Source organism: Anabrus simplex, chromosome 6 (genome assembly GCF_040414725.1).
Source record: "Anabrus simplex isolate iqAnaSimp1 chromosome 6, ASM4041472v1, whole genome shotgun sequence".
In the NCBI taxonomy this organism is placed as follows: Eukaryota; Metazoa; Arthropoda; class Insecta; order Orthoptera; family Tettigoniidae; genus Anabrus; species Anabrus simplex.
The window spans coordinates 283,007,827-283,029,948 of NC_090270.1; the positions used below are offsets into that span (position 1 = coordinate 283,007,827).

The following is a 22,122-nucleotide window of genomic DNA, read 5'->3' on the forward strand; positions in this document are numbered from 1 at the left end:
ATTAATTTCTGACATCATAAAGCCATACGGTACATACACAAAATAAAGTATGAGCATTTCGTTGACATGCCTACATTAAATATTGGGACTATACCAATTGCTGTTACGGTACATGTACTTGACATTCACGCAATTTCAGCGACAAAATCGTAGTTTTTCATTGCCATGTGATAAAAAAGTGGAAGAAAAACAATTACCTTTCATCTCAAATTGGCTGCAGATCAAACCCTGAAAATCTTCGACATAAAGAACACTTGTATGTTTTTAATGTTCTCCCACCTATTCAATACAATACAATTTTAAAAGTTAGGACTTTGTCCTTTACAATTTTAAAAGTTAGGACTTTGTCCTTATCAAAATGTTAACATAAAATTAATACATTGGATGGTACATGTTTCGCCTATCAATAGTAAGCATCATCAGCCATTTTTTACCTTTTTACCTTAGAAATAGATCAGGTACCTGATTGGGAATGACTTATGAATACTGTTAAAAACTATGTCTTGTAAAATGGATTAGAGATTGTTAAACAACTGTTACAATATAAAATGTGGTATACTATTACTTAACAATATTTGTGTTAATATTTGAGTCTAAAGACACGACAATTATTTGAAGATTACAACATAGGTAATTGGTTTTAGATATTAAAAGATGTTACAATAAAGATAAAAATCAGAAAGTACATTCCATTTAATCGTCAAAAGACGTGTAGTTAAAAACTTAAGGGAAGTTGAGCATTGGTAATGGTCGTTGGTTCTTGAAGTTAATAAGTATTGGTTTTCATTTAAATGCTTATAAATTTTGAAGAATTTTCATATGGCCTGGTTCTTCTTAAGATGATATTACAGTAGAAGTCCGCTATAGCGAGTACGGCATATAACGAGAACTCCGTTATAGCGACGACTTTTTCCTGTCCCTCCAAAATTCCTATATTAAACTGTGTATCGTCCTTCGGTTACAGCGAGAACCATATTACTGACGCATCCGTTATTACGAGCGATTAAGCGTGCCGATTTTTTCCGTTACCGATATTTATGCACCCCAGCGATGATATTGCACGCGATCGATTACTTTCGACAACGTTTCCTCGCTATGTGCAGTAGCGAGTTCTCTCGTCGTAATTCGAAGGCGATGTTGGAGTTGATTAGTAATACCCTTCGACTGCTGTTCTCTTAAGAAAATTCGAAATGAAAGAGGATAACACGTTCTCGTAATAAATGCATAAATAACGTGTCCGATAATGGTTGTTAACTCGTTAAAAATTAAGGCTGACTAAACAACCACTCAATTTTGAGGCTAAATACTGCAATTAAGAATGGGATACACCTTGGGATATGGCAGAATGCTTCATTGATTTCAGAGGTTAGTTTATATTTTGTCGCGTCTGGTTAAATTACGGAAAGGCTATTATGAAAATTTATAGCGGGAAGGTTATAATTTCTCTACTGGCGCTTGAAGTGTGTTTTCATCATACGTATAGTATGGTTAAGTTAGGATACGTGATGCTGTTTGAATAAGAAAGCTGAAACGTTTGCAACAAAATGCGATCGATCATCTTCGGTACGGTATAGTTTTCTCACTTTGTGCATTTGCAAGCTCTCTCGCTGACATTCAAAGGCGATGTTGGAGTTGATTAGTAATACCCTTGGACTGCTGTTCTCTAAAGAAAATTCGAAATGAAAGAGGATAACAGTTTTTGTAATAATTGTGTAAATAACATGGCCGATAGCAGTTGTTAACTGGTTAAAAGTAATGACTGAAGTACACGATATCTTAATTTTAATGTTATATATGGAAATAAGTACTAAGAATGTGATACACCTCAAGATATGGCAGAGTACATCACTGATTTCAGAGGATATTTCATATCTTCTCGCGTCTAGTTAAATTTCGGAAATGCTATTTACATGTAAATTTTTTGCGAGGAGGTTATTTCTCTACATGCGTTTAAATATGTTTTCATGATACATATACGGTTAGGTTAGGTGACGCTGTTGAAGAAGAAAGCTGAGGTGTTTGCCACACAAGTCTCTGGAGTGATACCGTATTTCTCCGAATCCAAGACTTTTTTCCCTCAGAATCCCATGCGAAAACTCAAGCGTTGTTGCATTCGCGGCCTAACAGAAAGTTAATGGATACCACTGGCAACTACCGCGGTAACCACGCTTCTTTTCACACGCGCACAGAACTCTTTGACAATAAATGACCGCCTCTTTACTATGCATTGCTAGCCGCGACAACCGCTTGTACAGTGCCTGTGTGTTTCTCAAATCTTCAGAATGGCATCAAAACATGCGACCCTTCGAATTCTAAGAAAAGCCATGGCTACTCAGTGGCAGAGTTATAATGCTTCTATTGTACTTGACACTTAGTAAAATTAAGTTTTATAGACAGAAGGAATATTTTCGTGATGGATAGTCATATTGTAAAGATACGTGGAAAAGGTATTGCCAGCAAATTTTCAACAGGTTCTAGTCGATATTATGATGCCAATTTTAAGTTAATGGTTATTAAACACTTCGAAATGTAGAATAATTGTGCAGCCGCAAGAAAATATGGCATAGGCCTAAGAGCTAAAAAATGCGTACTGTACAAAAAATGCATTCAGTGGTCCACAACAAGGACGCTTTAAAGAAGTCTAAGATTAAAATTGTGAAATATGTGCACGAAAAACGTAAGGGCAGAATGGCCATATCGTGGCGCAATAAACTCATTCGTTGACTTTCAACGTCCGCGATTAGGCCTATACATCGCTACCCGCTGAATTTGGCCGAACCCGGCAAGCGAGACGTGCTTGTAGCGGTAGCCGGTTATATCTGACGCTGAGTAAGAGTTTTATAGACAGCAAGAATAATTTCCTGATGGATAGTTGTATTGTAGAGGCATAAATAATGTGGCTGATAGCAGTTGTTAAGTCGTTAAAAATACTGAAGTAAACGATATCTTAATTTTAATGTAAGAAATTAAGTAAGAATGTGATACACCTCAAGATATGGCAGAGTACATCACTGATTTCAGAGGATATTTCATATTTTCTCGCATCTAGTTAAATTTCGGAAATGCTATTTACATGTAAATTTTTGCAAGGAGGTTATTTTTCTACACGCGTATTTTTTTAAGGAAAAAGTGGGGTTCATCTTGGATTCGGAGAATTCGGAATATGTGTTGCAAGCAAATTTTCAACGGGTTCTCTTCGGTATTATGATGCCAATGTTAAGTTAATGGTCCTTAAACCCGCGGAAATAAAGAATAATTGTGCAGCCGCAAAAAGAAAGAAATACGGCATGACGAAAATCAAATGTTTGGCGTCTAAAAGTAGTCTAAAATGCGCAGGCCTACTGTACAAGGCATTCATATGATTTTACGAAGTTCGTTTTGAGACTGATTTTAAATTTTTGAAGGAAAAAGTGGGGTTCATCTTGGGTTCAGAGAAATACGGTACTATATTTTTTTCAGAACGAAATTAAACATACACTTTCACGTAGTATTGGATTACGAAAAATAAACAAGTAAGCCGTAGTGTGGATATCATCTGCGGAAACGGAAGTTTTGAACGATTGCTGTTTCATACCAATTTTAATGTGTATGGGGGTTTTTCCGACTTTTATGCAAAAATTGGATATAACGACAATCCGTTATAGCGAGTACATTTTTCGCTGTTATGAATTCTCGCTATAACGGACTTCTACTGTAGTTGGAATGCTGGTGCCATAGGCTATATTGAAGTTTGAGTAGACGTCATTTGGCCATCTTCTTTAATGTAGTATTTGTGGGAAGAGTTGCTCTGAAGCCCTCAACATAAGTTAACATCTCAGCGGTCAAAGGGAATTTCATCACACACTTGGCTACCCACCGATTGACAACAACATTCCCTTTCAACTAGTACGCTCACCTCAACACGTTCAACAACAAAGAGCCACACCTATCACAAACTCTTCCCACAAATACTTCATTAAAAAAGACGGCCAAATGACGTCTACACAAACTTCAATATAGCCTACGGCATCAGCATTCCAAGTAATATCATCTTAAAAAGAACCAGGCCATATGAAAATTCTTCAAAATAAATAAGCATTGTGCCCATTGCATTTTCAGATGTATTACAAAATGGCATCAAGTAAATGTATGGACCACACAGGCCAAGATTGTATACAAGAGAATTTCAAGATATAAGTATGTTAGGAGGCCATGACTAACTTGGAACATACACTTTTAAAAGACTGTGAAGAATAGAGCAATATCAGATGAATTGTTAAAAAAAAAAAAAAAGTAAAATATTATATATTATTAATATTCTCACTTACAAAATTGAGCTGAAGACAATAGGAAGCAAGTCGTTACTACTACATCGGAAAAGAGGAATACTTACGATTATATTGGAATTTCGGAAGTATTACTGCTCCTAAATAAGAAAATACGGCAAAATACTTGCTATAGTACAGTAAAAAGTATAACAAAGGCGTAAAATACAAGTATTTTATTTAAATACGTTCGCTAGTAGAGCCGATACGCAATATAGCAACACATCGGAGCTCATTATCTAGAAGTGTTGAAAGAAGAGAAAGATACACAAAAATCATTCCTTGAGAAGAAGAATTACGGAATAATTAAGTTTTTAGAAGATAAATAATTTAAAATAAGGAGATACTTTGAAGACAAGACCGCAGATACAAAGCAGATATAGATAACTGATCGACCATAGCACAAAGAAAAATAATAGAATACTTTAGAGGAAAATATTATTTTAAGAAATCTTCAAAAATGAACAGGTACTTGTCAAATTTGTTTGATGATATTGACAGCTGCAGTATGAAAAAGATGATGTCTTGCTGAACTCGAGATGGACCAACCTGGAGGGAGAGATGATCCAGCCATTAGACCAGACCTGATGAGAGAGGACTCCAGCCGAACTGCTGACCGTGGCCAGTTGTGACCAGCGATGTGACGGAGAAAGAAAGCTACAATCGGCTTACTTGATGAATGACGAGCTAAGTCTTACTATAAACATATTAATTCTTAATTTAATAATAATAATAATAATAATAATAATAATAATAATAATAATAATAATGTTATTTGTTTTACGTTCCCACTAACTACTTTTTTTAAGGTCTTTGGAGACGCCTAGGTGCCAGAATTTAGTCACGCAGGAGTTCTTTTACGTGCCACTAAATCTACCGACACGGGGCTGTCATATTTGAGCACCTTCAAATATCACCGGACTGAGCCAGGATCGAACCTGCCAAGTTGGGGTTAGAAGGCCAGCGCCTTAACTGTCTGAGCCACTCAGCCCGGCAATTCTTAATTTAGCTAGGCATATGCATATATTATAGATTACTATAAGTGTGAGATACTTAGAAGTGCAAGTGATACAGTGAAGTGATATGTGAATACATATAGTTTGTTGATATTACATTAAGTCAGCATGCAACTAGATTGACATATCGAAGGAAATGATTATGCATAAACCAAGTGGATAATCATAGTAATTAAGATTACGAGAAGAAAGGTAGACTGTCGAACAGTTTAATATGAGTATTTGCGTATGTTAAACACTATTTATTGATATCGTGAAGCCATTCAGGTTAAGATTACGTCACAAATGGGTGATATGAGAAGAAGTGAGATATACTGTATATACGAGTTATTCCTTGTCAAATAACGTCACTAGATGCATCAATGAAATATTAAGGTTAAGCATCGATATACGAGAAGATAATTGATCCATATAAGGAAGTACAATGCAAAGAGGAACAATACGTCTTAATAAATGTATTTACGTAGGAAGAGGTTATGAGATATGAAATGTGATATTGATAATAATGATATTGAATTGATTGAAGATTAAATAGTAGAGAATGAAGTTACGTGAAGTAATTTGAGAAAGGTAATGTGAATTTAGGTGGTAATAAGATGTAAATATGGTCGGTAAATGTTGAGATATTCATAGAAGGATCAAATAAGTAATGCAAGCACAATGAAGGATACACGTCGTGGGAATAACATAATACAAGGTATGAATGGTGGATATATGTGTTTAGTTAAGAATAAAGGGCTACCATAATGTCAAATACAGCTGTTGATGTTAATATATTTGTAACATGACATTCTCGTAATATGTATACAGTAAGAGATATATTAAGTCGATATAGCCATCATGAACAACGTAGATTAAATATATCGGGATATCCTGATGAAAATATTTGCTGGGTCACTTGGACAAGCTTGATATAATAAATATGAGCCTAGTGAGTGAGTGTATGCATATTGAGCCATATAGTAGCGAATTAAGAATTATTTAGTTAGAAATGTGTTGTAGGTTATTTCTATATTCTTGAGTGGAGATTAATAATTTACTTAATATTTTAGATGAGAGGCTAGGATGTTAGGAGCCTAGATTTTGGTAGGCAATAGGGATAGTAACCTTAGCCCGTCAATCATCAGAAAACATTTCTACGCCAATGAATGAATTAAATAACAAATTCAGATTGCAAAGATTGAAAATTAATCAATTTTTAAGGAAATATTTGAGTTTTAACTTCAATGTTATTGTGCTATTGATATGAATCATGAATTTTCTTTCAAGTCGTACCTGGACGCGGGAAGGGTGCAGCATATAAATGAAAACCAATACTTATTAACTTCAAGAAACAACTACCATTACCTATGCTCAACTTTCCTCAAGTTTTTAACTACATGCCTTTTGACACTTAAATGGAATGTACTTTCTGATTTTTATCTTTATTGTAACATCATTTAACATCAAGATCCAATTACCTATGTTGTAATCTTCAAATAATTGTCATGTCTTTAGACTCAAATATTAACACAAATATTGTTAAGTAATAGTATACCACATTTTATATTGTAATAGTTGTTTAACGATCTCTACTCCATTTTACAAGACATAGTTTTTAACAGAATTTGTAAGACATTCCCAATCAGGTACCTGATCTATTTCGAAGGTAAAAAATGGCTGATGATGCCTATTATTGATAGGCAAAACATGTACCATCCAATGTATTAATTTTATGTTAACATTTTGATAAGGACAAAGTTCTAACTTTTAAGATTGTATTGTATTGAATAGGTGGGAGAACAATAAAAACATACAAGTGTTATTTATACTAATACTTTCAATATGGACGGATGATGCAACACCACCATCAACAAGAAGGAAGAATCTAGCCTGCTTGTACGTACAACTGGGTGTGAAAAACAGTGGTGCACTGTCATGCTAGCAATAACCGCAGATGGAAGAAAATTGCCACCGTACATTATTTTTGTTACGCGGATAACGGGGTGGACAGAAGTGAAAGAAGGTGCGGGCCTGAATGGGTCTATATAATACGGTCAAAAGAAGAATTAATAACTTTTAAATTAGTGTTATATTTCTTTTCTAGGTTATCTTTTGGGTTTTTTTTTCGAACACAAACTTTATAATTCAGGTACAAAAGGTCATAAGATACGGGAACAATTTTAGAATGTCGAATAACAATTAAACAATTGATTAACAACCTTGAGCTTGAAGCTCCCTAATTGTACATTATCTATGAGCGCTGCGGCTTCTTTCAAAAACAATCAAGGAGACGAACCTCCAAATTTCTTTTACAGCCTCTGGAGTGATACTATTGCAATGTTTATGATGAAATGAACGTAAAGGTTCACACAGTATCAGAATTAGAAAAATAACTAACGAGTAAGCCATAGTATGGAAATCGTCTGGAAAATAAGCAAATTTTGAACAAACTGATTGCTGTTTCATACTGATTTGCATTGTGTGTAGGATTTTTTCAGGATACAAAAAATTAGATATAGTAAAACCTCGATGCATCGTTTTTCAAGGGGGAGGGGGGGAATGATAAATGCATGCGACATAAAAAATAGGGGGAAAGCAATATAATAAAATATGGGTACTGTATTTGGGCATTTTTCGTCATGTAAAAATAATAATTTAACAACAATAATAATAATAGTGTGTGGCCTCCAAAGGGAGGTGTCCCATGATAGGCGATCTACGCTCTTATGAAAATGCAGCCCTATGTTAGTTGAATCTTAATGTGTAAGTCGGCACATGCACACAACCCCAAACCATTGGAATTAACCATGGAAAGTTAAAATCCCCGACCCGATGGAGACCCCTCGCCACCGAAGGCCAACATGCGCTAACCATTTAGCCAAGGAGCCGGACATGCTAATACTATGTATACATAACGGTATCAAAATATTGCAACCATGATATAGGCTATGTGATAAAAATTAATTTATGCTGTTTCGTTTCACTATATTTTACATCTCGTGATAATGATTGATGATTGATGTTTGTTGTTTAAAGGGGCCTAACATCGAGGTCATCGGCCCCTAATGGTACGAAATGAGACGAAATGAAATGACAACTTAAAATTCCAAAATCCTCCACTGACCAGAATTCAAAGCATGAGAACGAAGAATGAATGGATGGAGATGAATTTAAAATGATCAGTGGATCCGACCCACAGTGCCTCACATGCACAGAAGCTGGCACAAAACAATCGTATTACCGACCAAGGGACTGCTTCTATAGTACGATGCTGAATCGATTATGCGAATAGTCAAAACGGGTTCAAAATCCAGGTCATCAGCCCCTCATAATGATATTTATCGCTAGGAAAGTAGAACCATGCCATGTGTAATGTTGCGGTACTAATCAAAAGTAGCGGAGACTCGCGGTATTCCACACATTATGGTACTATTCACAGGTAGTGTAATGCGCACATGTAACACAGACCTATGGTGTTTCACACATTGCAGCGCTATTTGCAGGCAATGCAAACCTATGGCGTTCCTCACATAAGTGGACTAACCACCGGGACCCGTACTATCCCGTGGAATTCCTCACATAGTGGGAAATGAGCATAGGTAAGGCAGAACCATGGTGTTGCTCATATAGGGGTACGAATCACAGGTACTGCAGGACCCCCATCCTGAGTCACACACTGTCGCTACTAATCATTGGGTACCTAACATAGCGGTACTACGCGCAAGTAAATGCAACTCATGGTGTTCCCTGTGTGATGGTACTAATTACAAGTAGTTTCATGGTTCTAATTCGATCATCCCTTGGTCGCCCCTTTTAGTCACCTCTTACGACAGGCTGGGTATACCATGGGTGAATTCTTCGTCTGCCTCCCCCACCCACAGTGGGGGGGGGTGTTTGGTCCGCGAGAGGTATTTTATTTCCCTCAAGTCCGCCGGCAAGCCGGTTAGGAACCCCCTATCCGCCACCTGGGACGCGCCACGTGGGAGTATCACCTCTCCTGCTGCTACGCCTGCGTAGCAGGTTCTGGCATCTCGTGATAAGTAAAAACATTATTGCCTTCTCTTATCGCAAATTAACTATATACGTGGATATTACGGCGATAATTTGCATTTTGGTAAAGATTCCGTACACCCTTCACGAATGATATGTTAGAAATCCCACACGCCACACATCGTGGCTCGATGTCACAGAGGTTAGAAATTCAACATGGCATGTCTTAGACGATGTCACAGCAGTTACGAGGCTGCCAACTTGGGAATTAGTTTCAAGACCAGACTAGTGAAAAGATTATTGGTCTGCCTTGTAATAAAGTGGTCAACAGGCCTCTAGAATACCACACACTCCACAAGGTACGACACGATTAATAACCTTGTGACTAATTAAAACATACCCGGTGCACACTGTGACTAATTTAAACTGCCCAATTTTCTCATTTTCAACAAAGCAACAGAGAAAATGGTAGCAAATTTGGGTTCACCGAGCCTTCGTGTTAATTCTTGTAAATAAGAATACTTCTACGGGTCAATTAATGGGCCTAGGAGAAGCCTTGGCGTGAGGAGGCTCGTAGTGAGGTTGCGCGTCAATAACCTGCGCACAGCACTCCAACCTACAAGATCCTTGCTCAAGTCTAGCAGCTAGTAACTCTGAATCGCTGGTACATTCTTACGTATCAGGTTGCCACTATTATATGCTAGTGTATTGAGCATCAGCCGGCCCCGTGGTGTAGGGGTAGCGTGCCTGCCTCTAACCCGGAGGCCCCAGGTTCGATTCCCGGCCACAACGGGGATTTTTACCTGGACCTGAGGGCTGGTTCGAGGTCCACTCAGCTTACGTGATTAGAATTGAGGAGCTATCTGACGGTGAGATAGTGGCCCGGTCTAGAAAGCCAAGAATAACAGCCGAGAGGATTCGTCGTGCTAACCACACGACACCTCGTAATCTGCAGGCCTTCAGGCTGAGCAACGGTCGCTTGGTAGGCCAAGGTCCTTAAAGGGCTGTAGTGCCATGGGGTTTGGTTTGGTATTGAGCATTCTCTTTAAATTCAAAAAAGAACTTTTGCGTATTCATTTCTTTCATGCAATAGATCCCTGCGGGAAAAATGTGGCCGAGGACAAGTATATTTTTGACGATCGATCCGATAAAATGATAGTTCGAGAAACAATAAATGCGAGGAAATTTAACACTGGTTTGTATGGAACATTTTTCAGGCCAAATACACTGAACGATGAATACTGGAAAACGACAGTTCCAGGAACGATGCATCAAGGTTCTACTGTATAACAACAATCCATTATAGTGAGTGAATTTTTTAACATCACGAATTCTCACTATAACGGCCTTCTACTTATTTGCACACAACGTGGAACTACCCTCAGAGAAGGCCGCCATATTCTTAACTCAATTTCACAAGAAAGGTTGACTCCTGTAGTTTCTGCAATCGATTCAATCTATATATGTATAAAATAAAGAGTTTTTGTCTTAACACTGCACAGAATTTTTTAAAAAAAAGGTATTTCTGTATCGGTCGTGTCCACAGGAAGAGGGAAATGCGGTTAACGTAAATAAATAAATGATTACCAAATTAAAGCTACTATGTTTATTTAATGAAGCCGAGCTCTCAGCCAAATTGCACTGGCCTTCATCAGGGCAAGTTAAATTCTGCTTCCGACAGTGAGCAAAGAAATTCAAAGAAACTTGGGAGTCATGACCGTACTATCCACGGCCATAAGCCAGTCTGCCATAGCAGAACATTTCTACAATACAGACCATGAAATCCTCTTTGACCAGGCGAAGGTCAGTGCGCCTGTAAAAGACTTTATGCTCGAATGGTGAGAGAAGCCATACATATAGAACTGCACCCAAATAACATCAACAGGGAAGACGGCTTCAAGTTATCAAATACATGGAGACCTGTATTGCAGAAGTAGATGCTTAACACCACCATGGAACAGCGGGACGCTCTCACAAAACAGTCGACAGAGGGCGGTGAATTACAGCACGGAGATTCTTGAGACCTATTAGTGGGGCAGGCCGTGGATAGTACGGCCTTGACTTCCACGTTTCTTTGAATTTCTTTGCTCACTGTCGGAAGCAGAATTTAACTTGCCCTGATGAAGGCCAATGCAATTTGGCTGAAAGCTCGGCTTCATTAAATAAACCCAGTGGCTTAAATCCAGTAATCATTTATTTATTTACGTTAATACTATGAGCCACAAAGACCTACGTTCATTACTTAGGGAAATGCGATTTTTAATTCTCCGTTCCTGTCTGTACGTATGAACATCACAAGAAAATGGCCGAACAGAATTTAATTCTTTTTATTTTTTTAAAGTTGCTCTATGTTGCCCTGATGCAGATAGGTCTTATGGCAATGATACAGAATTTAATGAAAATAGGTACATAAAGTCAGGGAATAAGGCACTACAATCTACGCTATACATAAATTTAATCACACCAGATGAAATTTAATTCTGAAATATCTATGTTATTAGTAGTCCTATCAATACACACACTACACAACAAATCAATGCCGAACCATGATTAAATGGTTGAACAGAACTTAATGAAAATTGTATATAATGTCAGGAAATGAAAACCTACAACCTGTTTTCCAGTCATTGACCAGGTCAGGGATGGAATGAATGAAGCAGATATATGCTATTAGTACGATGGGGTCGCCACTCCCAAAGCGATGTATTGATGACTGATAGATGCTATAAAATGAGAATGGAGAGTGTTGCTGGAATGAATGATGACAGGGAAAACCGGAGTACCCCGAGAAAAACCTGTCCTGCCTCCACTTTATCCAGCACAAATCTCACATGGAGTGACCAGGATTTGAACCACGGTGTCCAGTGGTGAAAGGCCGACACGTTGCCGTCTGAGCCACGGAAGCTCAATGTCAGGAAATAAGGCACTAAACTTTAGACTATAAATAATTTTATTCACACTCTGTGAAATGGTAGTCTAGGGGAGGATCCCTTTTTTTTTCGTCGCACCGACACAGATGGGTCTTATGGCGACGATGGGACAGGGAAGGGCTGGGAGTGGGAAGGAAGCGGCCGTGGCCTTAATTAAGGTACAGCCCCAACATTTGCCTGGTGTGAAAATGGGAAACCACGGAAAACCATTTTCAGGGCTGCCGACAGTGGGATTCGAACCTACTATCTCCCGAATACTGGATACTGGCCGCACTTAAGCGACTGCAGCTATCGAGCTCGGTAGGGGGGGATCTAAAACTTAATGTTCAAACATCTATGTTATCAGTGGTCATATCGATAAATACAACACAACAAAAGTTAATGATAATGTTAATTGCTTTACATCCCACTAACTAACTACTTGTACGGTTTTCGGAGACACCGAGGTGCCGGAATTTAGTCCCACAGGAGTTCTTTAACGTGCCAGTGAATCTACCAACATGAGGCTGGCGTATCTGAGCACCTTCAAATACCACCGGACTGAGCCAGGATCGAACCTGCCACTTGGGTGTCAGAAGGCCTGCGCTTCAACCGTCTGAGCCACTCAGCCCGGCACAGCAAAATTTATATAGGATACAATTTACAATCATTTATGTCTTATACAGTTTTAATGTACCGGCTATGATAAGAGAAATAATCATAATTTAGTCTTCCGATGCTTAGTCCATGTCAACGCCAAGCCGCACTGACATGGAAATATTGTTTAGTTATAGTAACTGGCGATGGTGGTGGGACTGTCTTAGGGTGATAAACCGCATGGTCATCCACTCTAATCGGTAAGGAAAATTGTACAGATGACTAACAAAATGATAGAAAATTTGCAAAGAAATGTCATGAACGGAGAAAGGACGACTCCCTTACATTGGATGCCCTAACATCACAGAGTCAGAAGAAAATCTACAATATTGAAAGCCCAAAAAATTAACAATAACATTATATTGACTACTGTTTCCTGTGATGTGCTTTCTCTTCTGATGTCAACCATCTGCAATAGATAGCATTACCAATGTGTACTCAACAAACTGCCTGAATACTGGTGGGAATTAGCTGGGGAGTTAGATAACTTCCTTTTTAGGCATACATGGTTCACTTTACAAAAAACAATATGTATATGAGTTTCCACCTTATCAATACAAATTTATTTTACATTAAGCAAGTAAATATAGTCAAGACTAGTTTCGACCCCTAGGGGGTCATCCTCAGTTGACAAGCGTTAAAAATGTATTGTTTACAAAAACATCACATGTAGTGGTAAAAGCTTAAATTAAGTTGAACCGATCATTAATGTTGGTATGTCTGGTACATGATTGACTAGTGTGCATCATCCATGAAGACACATTATTTTTTATGCTACTACCATCCAATTTTTTAGGTTATACAATGTGGAATATACATGCATTTATGCAACTCAACAGTGGCAAGTTTAACAATGTACATTTAAAGTTGGTTCATAAATTACACATTGGCTATTGATTAGGACGTTGGTTTGAACACTTTTGACTAGAATATCAATGTAACACCTTACTGGCATATATCTTAGATGCTAAAATCAGTTGGTAAAGTCTGTTACTCTTGATTGAGTCTTAGTATAAAGTTAAAATTTTAAATGAAAACTATTTGCTTAGTATAGGCATTAAATAATGCTGTTAAAATGGACGTAGTGGTAAAAGCTTAAATTGATTTGAACCGATCATTAATGTTGGTATGTCTGGTACATGATTGACTAGTGTGCATAATCCATGAAGACACATATTATTTTACATGCTACCACCATCCAATTTTTAGGTTATACAATGTGGAATATACACACATTTGTGCAACTCAATAGTGGCAAGTTTAACAATGTACATTTAAAGTTGGTTCACAAATTACACAAATTGGCTATTGATTAGGACATTGGTTTGAACACTTTTGACTAGAATATCAATGCAACACCTTACTGGCATATATCTAAGATGCTAAAATCAGTTTGTAAAGCCTGTTACTCTTGATTGAGTCTTAGAATAAGGTTAAAATTTTAAATGAAAACTATTTGCTTAGCATAGGCATTAAATAATGCTGTCAAAATGGACATCTAGCTAAAACAGTGGTATATGTATGTCATATATGCCTGGTTAAAAACACATTACATTAATGTTATTGATATGTGGTGCAACATGTACATTGTTTTTGGAACAAATGGGGTTGACGAATTTTTCATAACAGTCTTAGATATAGTGTTCTAATAAAATGGGTCCGTAAAAATATTTATATGTACAAAACAGTTAGCATTTAAATAATCCGCTGTAGATCGGGTAATGCTTAGATATATATCTGGAGATATATTAGGCAGCTACTAATATTGGAGTTATTAGAAATATTAATGGAGCATGTTTTCCATCCGTATGTCGTGATGTTTCTGGCTGGTGACATTTGTCAGAATGTGTTGAAATTATGCGTCTTGATGCACGTTGATTTTATCGTGGAAGCGTATATGTTGTAAAAACAAGGTACAGTATCTGGAAATAGAAATAATGAGTGTGATAATGGTGTGGTATGAAAGTGTAATAGTAAATCGTATGTCGTTTTACTTACGTAAGGTGTTGGAACCGTGCATTCTTTGTAGCTGCCTGTTGGGATCTGATACGTGTTGCTCTGAGATTGTAGTTAGCGGCGGTAGAGGGGAGGTTTGGGGGGATGGGTGGAGTGTTAGTGATGGGAGTGGGGTTAGAGGGGAGGGAGTCTTGGGGCGGTTGATTTGAACATATAGATTTTTGTTTACTTATTCTTTTGATGTAGAAATCTTTTAATAAGGGAATTACTGCATGAAAAAGAATATTGTTTCTGTCTATACTTTCATTTAGGTTGGAGTTCGGGTTCACGTATTTGTCTGAATTTATGTAAAATTCTTCTATTATGCTGAGCAAGGGACTTTTTGGATTCATATTGAGGATTTGCATGTCGTTCTTAATGTCCGTGAAATTGTGTTTTTGATCGTCAATGTGCTGACCCATTGCTGAGAAATGTCTGTGTTTGACGGCGTTGACATGTTCATTATATCGTATTGAAAAACTTCTACCAGTAAGCCCTACATAGCTGGCTCGGCAGTTGTTGCATTTGAGGCGATAGACTCCTGAGTGATTGTATTTATTTATGTTATTAACTGATTTGGAATTGTATAGTATGTTGGTGTTATTGCGTGCAGTTTTATATGCTATTTTTAGGCCTTGTTTTTTGAAGATATTTGTTATGGGATGTATATGGTTATTGTTGTAAGTAAACAGTGCATATTCTTTTTTATTTTTGGTGATTCTGGTTAACTTGGTTTTAGGTTGGTTTTTGACTTTGTTGATGATCCGGTTTATCATTTCTCTTTTTATATCCGTTTTGTTTTGCTATTTCATGGATTGTGTTTAGTTCTTTATTTAGATTTTCTTTTGAAAGTGGAATGTTGTATGCTCTGTGAATCATACTATAGTATGCAGCTCTCTTATGAGCATGTGGGTGGGTGGAGTCTATCTTTATTTTATTTGATGTGTGGGTAGGTTTTCTATATATGTTATATGTTAGGTGGTTGTTATGTCTAGTTATGGATATATCTAAATAGTTTATGGTGTTGTTGTATTCAGTGTCCATGGTAAATTTAATATGGGGATCTATTCTATTTAATTGTTCTAAGATTATGTTTTCATTAGTATGTCTATTGTCCATTATTATAAATGCATCATCGACAAATCTGCACCAATAGATAATATTTTCTATTTTTTTAATTTCTTGGTGTTCTAAGTAGTCCATATATATATCAGCTATTATGCCTGATATTGGTGATCCCATGGGTAATCCTTTCTGTTGATAGATAGTGTCATGGAAGAGAGCTGCATACTATAGTATGATTCACAGAGCATACAACATTCCACTTCAAAAAACAAGGCCTAAAAATAGCATATAAAACTGCACGCAATAACACCAACATACTATACAATTCCAAATCAGTTAATAACATAAATAAATACAATCACTCAGGAGTCTATCGCCTCAAATGCAACGACTGCCGAGCCAGCTATGTAGGGCTTACTGGTAGAAGTTTTTTAATACGATATAATGAACATGTCAACGCCGTCAAACACAGACATTTCTCAGCAATGGGTCAGCACATTGACGATCAAAAACACAATTTCACGGACATTAAGAACGACATGCAAATCCTCAATATGAATCCAAAAAGTCCCTTGCTCAGCATAATAGAAGAATTTTACATAAATTTAGACAAATACGTGAACCCGAACTCCAACCTAAATGAAAGTATAGACAGAAACAATATTCTTTTTCATGCAGTAATTCCCTTATTAAAAGATTTCTACATCAAAAGAATAAGTAAACAAAAATCTATATGTTCAAATCAACCGCCCCAAGACTCCCTCCCCTCTAACCCCACTCCCATCACTAACACTCCACCCATCCCCCCAAACCTCCCCTCTACCGCCGCTAACTACAATCTCAGAGCAACACGTATCAGATCCCAACAGGCAGCTACAAAGAATGCACGGTTCCAACACCTTACGTAAGTAAAATGACATACGATTTACTATTACACTTTCATACCACACCATTATCACACTCATTATTTCTATTTCCAGATACTGTACCTTGTTTTTACAACATATACGCTTCCACGATAAAATCAACGTGCATCAAGACGCATAATTTCAACACATTCTGACAAATGTCACCAGCCAGAAACATCACGACATACGGATGGAAAACATGCTCCATTAATATTTCTAATAACTCCAATATTAGTAGCTGCCTAATATATCTCCAGATATATATCTAAGCATTACCCGATCTACAGCGGATTATTTAAATGCTAACTGTTTTGTACATATAAATATTTTTACGGACCCATTTTATTAGAACACTATATCTAAGACTGTTATGAAAAATTCGTCAACCCCATTTGTTCCAAAAACAATGTACATGTTGCACCACATATCAATAACATTAATGTAATGTGTTTTTAACCAGGCATATATGACATACATATACCACTGTTTTAGCTAGATGTCCATTTTGACAGCATTATTTAATGCCTATGCTAAGCAAATAGTTTTCATTTAAAATTTTAACCTTATTCTAAGACTCAATCAAGAGTAACAGGCTTTACAAACTGATTTTAGCATCTTAGATATATGCCAGTAAGGTGTTGCATTGATATTCTAGTCAAAAGTGTTCAAACCAATGTCCTAATCAATAGCCAATTTGTGTAATTTGTGAACCAACTTTAAATGTACATTGTTAAACTTGCCACTATTGAGTTGCACAAATGTGTGTATATTCCACATTGTATAACCTAAAAATTGGATGGTGGTAGCATGTAAAATAATATGTGTCTTCATGGATTATGCACACTAGTCAATCATGTACCAGACATACCAACATTAATGATCGGTTCAAATCAATTTAAGCTTTTACCACTACGTCCATTTTAACAGCATTATTTAATGCCTATACTAAGCAAATAGTTTTCATTTAAAATTTTAACTTTATACTAAGACTCAATCAAGAGTAACAGACTTTACCAACTGATTTTAGCATCTAAGATATATGCCAGTAAGGTGTTACATTGATATTCTAGTCAAAAGTGTTCAAACCAACGTCCTAATCAATAGCCAATGTGTAATTTATGAACCAACTTTAAATGTACATTGTTAAACTTGCCACTGTTGAGTTGCATAAATGCATGTATATTCCACATTGTATAACCTAAAAAATTGGATGGTAGTAGCATAAAAAATAATATGTGTCTTCATGGATGATGCACACTAGTCAATCATGTACCAGACATACCAACATTAATGATCGGTTCAACTTAATTTAAGCTTTTACCACTACATGTGATGTTTTTGTAAACAATACATTTTTAACGCTTGTCAACTGAGGATGACCCCCTAGGGGTCGAAACTAGTCTTGACTATATTTACTTGCTTAATGTAAAATAAATTTGTATTGATAAGGTGGAAACTCATATACATATTGTTTTTTGTAAAGTAATATCTATCAATACGGAAATGAAACTTATAAACAACAATACATGGTTCATGCGTGTTCATCTTGCGGCTACTTCCTTATACAACCATCTGCCCTCGAACATTCCCCAGAGTGGTAGCCTCTCACTCCACAATAAATGAATATGCTGTAGTACACACATGAACATAGTTGGACTTGACCTTAGTTTAATAACTATAATGTTATTGGCTTTATGTCCCACTAACTACTATTAAAGTTTTCAGAGATGCTGAGGTGCTGGAATTTAGTCCTGTAGGAGTTCTTTAATGTGCCAGTAAATCTACCGACATGAGGCTGACATATTTGAGCCTGTTCAAATACCACCAGATTGAGCCAGGATCGAACCTGCCAAGCTGGGGTCAGAAGGCCAGCGCCACAACTGTCTGAGCCATTCAGCCTGGCTGACCTCATTTATCATTGGGGTAACATGCTAGTCAGTTGAACATAGAGAGTAGGATTTAAATGTTACTCCTCCATTTGCGTATTGGAAAATAATTTTTACTCTCAAAATAAAACTCCATGCTCCATTCAAAAGTTTATGCATCCACCTTGCCCTTGACTTCCGTGGGTTGTCTCACAATTCAAAACAAATATGAGCCTGCTACCTTGAAGTGGCACACACAGGAATGGAGGGCGGGTAGAAGGGAACCTCAGCGCTATCGGACGTAGCGTAGTGTCAGTATTCTTTGAATACTAAGCCAATTTTTGGCTTTCTTTCCTACAGGAAGTAAGAGATCAAATCAAGACCAGCAATACTGCAAAAATATATGTAAGGGCAATGCGCCACAGAGAGCAAGGAAGCAAGTACATCATGACAAGCCACCGACGGGGAGAGGCGTGTCATTTAGTGTTCCTCATTGGGGAAGGGGGGAATATGAGGGAATATGAATATCAAGGGTGGACAAAAGTGTATTCATGCACATCTAAGTGATTTACTACAGCTACTGTAGTTATATATAAGGTTAAAAGGATTTTTACATTTAATCAAAAAATATTAATGAAATTCTTTCATGAGATTTTCAATTTGAAATTTACAACATGATTTAAGTTTTTTAAAAAAGTATATTTACCTGTGATATTTTACATAGGCAAATCCCTTACTCTCTTTAGTTTCTCGATCCTTCACAACAGATACATAATCAATATCTCCAAACTGCTTAAAGTGATCACGAAGTTGTTGATCAGTCATGGTTTTTGGAACAACACAAAACAAGCGCAAAAGCCGTTCTTCTTCATTCATCTCTCGTTTAGAACCCTGCTCACGGCTGAAAGAGAAAATTATTTTCATCAAAAGGTAATACTAAAAGCAGGCAAATGGGTTTTTGGACTTTATAAAAACTAAAAACAGGCACAAGCTGAAAACCAACAATTATCTTCATGACTGAACTTAACTTCACATAAAAACTGACTGCAAATTATTGTTTCACTTTCTGGAGTTAAAAATGCTGAGCTGAACTGCTGAACATTAGAAAAAGAAGTAAGAGCCTCAAAACAGTTACTGAAATAAGGTAAAACTCCTGCTTTGGGAATTTATATTTTCCTGCCCTTTACACTTCTTTTTTTTTCCCCCGCTCCCTTCAATTTTCCTACACTCAAAATGTAATTTTTACCAGTTATAAATGTAGGTGTCATTTCAAATTTCCTGCGATTTATAACAATTTTAAGAATTGGTGTGAAAGTATGAAATGGCTTCTGGACCTTAAAAATATAAATTTCTGGAGGCCAACACTGTTTCAGGTGTTAACAGGATGTCTCATTTACTCGATGAATTGGGGATGGGTGCAACAGTTGGCTACCAACGAATTGGTTTCAGAAACAAATGAACACTGAGTGAACACTACAATGAAGCTGAGCAGCATCATACTCTCACTTCATGCCTCATTTGCAGATCTCGAAGTTGACGCAGAACAGCATGCCATTGAGGGCATCATCGAGAACCATATGCAGGAAGGTAGCAGTACTTATTCCAAAGATGGTGTGAAGTAAGTGACAAGTGTTCCTTCAATACAAGATGCTTTTCAGCTCTGGGAATATTGAGGACATTCCTCTCAATTTCAGATGGTGGTGATGCAATATTTAACATGTTGAATGCCAGACCGAAATTCATAGGAGTGCCGTCTAGTGCTGAAGATTGCAATTCATCAATGTGGATGAACGTTTGAAATCGCTATTTGCTCTGGACTTGGTTCAAAATCACTGAAACATATACTTCGTCTACATAATCATTGACCGACTTGTTCAATATATCATCCAGACTATCTGCACTGTCATTTACTATTCGATTTACTCATAGTGAAATAAAGGAAAAGGAAACTCACAGCACTGCATACTTACATAAACAATCCGTGTATGAGATAAACAATGACTTTGTCACCCTACAAAGCACTCTTGACGTACCCATATGGGGTCGCACCAAAACAGGAATTTGATGAATGAAAGGTGGACTATGCACATACTTAAATAGACGGCCAACAGATAGCAGGATGAGACTTTATACAGCTTCGAAACACGCACTTACTGCGCACCCAAATGGGTTCGCACAGTTCTCGATTACGAACAAATGTACATCCCCATATGGGGTTGTGTTGTTCAAAAACTTTACTACTACCACGTACCCAAATGGGGCCGCTTGGCACTCAACATGTTCGTCACCTTTATGAACTCGAAAAAATAGTTGAAAAAATACAACGAAAGAAAGGCAAACAATGTAGAATATCCAACTTCATTTCATAGGCACAAATGTGTGTGCTAGATTTCTTCATCGCTGATAGAGTGAATCTGAGTGGTTTTATCAACAATAACTCATCCTACTCCTACAGCTTGTTTGCTAGACATCTTGTGAAATTTTAATTGACAATTTTTCTGCATCTTTTGCATTCCCTTGCAAATAACTTAAACTATCTGATGATTTGTATTGTGAAGTTTTGATAGTTGTTGTGTTTCATATTCCCTTGTTGAAAGTCTGCTGGTTTGTATTTGAATTGTGAAGGTAAATTCATAATGTCCACAGAAATGTTCTCTCAAGTTTCGCTGACTTTCCCTGACCTACTAAGAAAAAATTCCCTGACTCACGAAAACTGAGCAGCAAGTTTTTTGCCGAACAGCATGTTTTACATGGAATAAAGAAAGGAAACTCCAGCCTCCACCATTCCCATAACTGGGCCAATTCTCTCTCCACTTCCTTTTTTTTTTTTTTTCCAATTATTTTTGGAAAAACAATTACATTTACAATTACATTACAATTACATAGATATATATACTTTGTGTATATATATATAAACAAACTGTTTAAAGGTAGCATGTAAGCCTAACGTACATTTATCTTACCATTTCCAAGGAACAATTTTTAAAGGTAGCATGTAAGCCTAACATACATTTATCTTACCATTTCCAAGGAACAAAGTACAACGTACTTATTAACAAAGTAATTCAAATATGAATGAAAAAAATTATTTTACCACAGCAATCTAATAATATTTCATGTGGATTTAAAGCACTCTTGAGATCAAAAGTAATCAACTTATTTTCCCACAGCAATCTAATAATATTTCAAGTGGATTTAAAGCACTCTTGAGATCAAAAGTAATCAACTTGAGTTTCTAATGTAGGTGAATATAATGAATTCCAATTATTCTAGGTCTATATTCTAAACAGTTTCCAAATTTGAAGACAAATCAGTCATAGGTACCATAGGTTTCCGACGTTGACATCTTCTGAGGAAAGGTTCAACATCTGTCAAAATACTTCTAAAAGTACTTAATTTTGCCTTAAGTAGCAGGTGTTCACAGCTTCTCT

The 22,122-nt window shown here is 36.9% G+C and overlaps 1 protein-coding gene across 4 annotated transcripts in view; it reads right to left on the reverse strand.

Moving 5' to 3' along the window:
• LOC136876461 (RNA-binding protein 45) overlaps window positions 1–22,122 on the reverse strand; it is a 279,414-nt gene that overhangs the window by 232,018 nt on the left and 25,274 nt on the right. For all 4 annotated transcript variants that reach the window (XR_010860594.2, XR_010860595.2, XM_067150447.2 and 1 more), the window contains exon 3: window positions 19,398–19,592. Coding sequence is in view for 2 of the 4 variants with exons in the window: in XM_067150447.2 (XP_067006548.1) it covers window positions 19,398–19,592 (195 nt within the window). In the remaining 2 variants the exon portion in view is untranslated. The remainder of the gene's footprint in view (window positions 1–19,397; window positions 19,593–22,122) is intronic.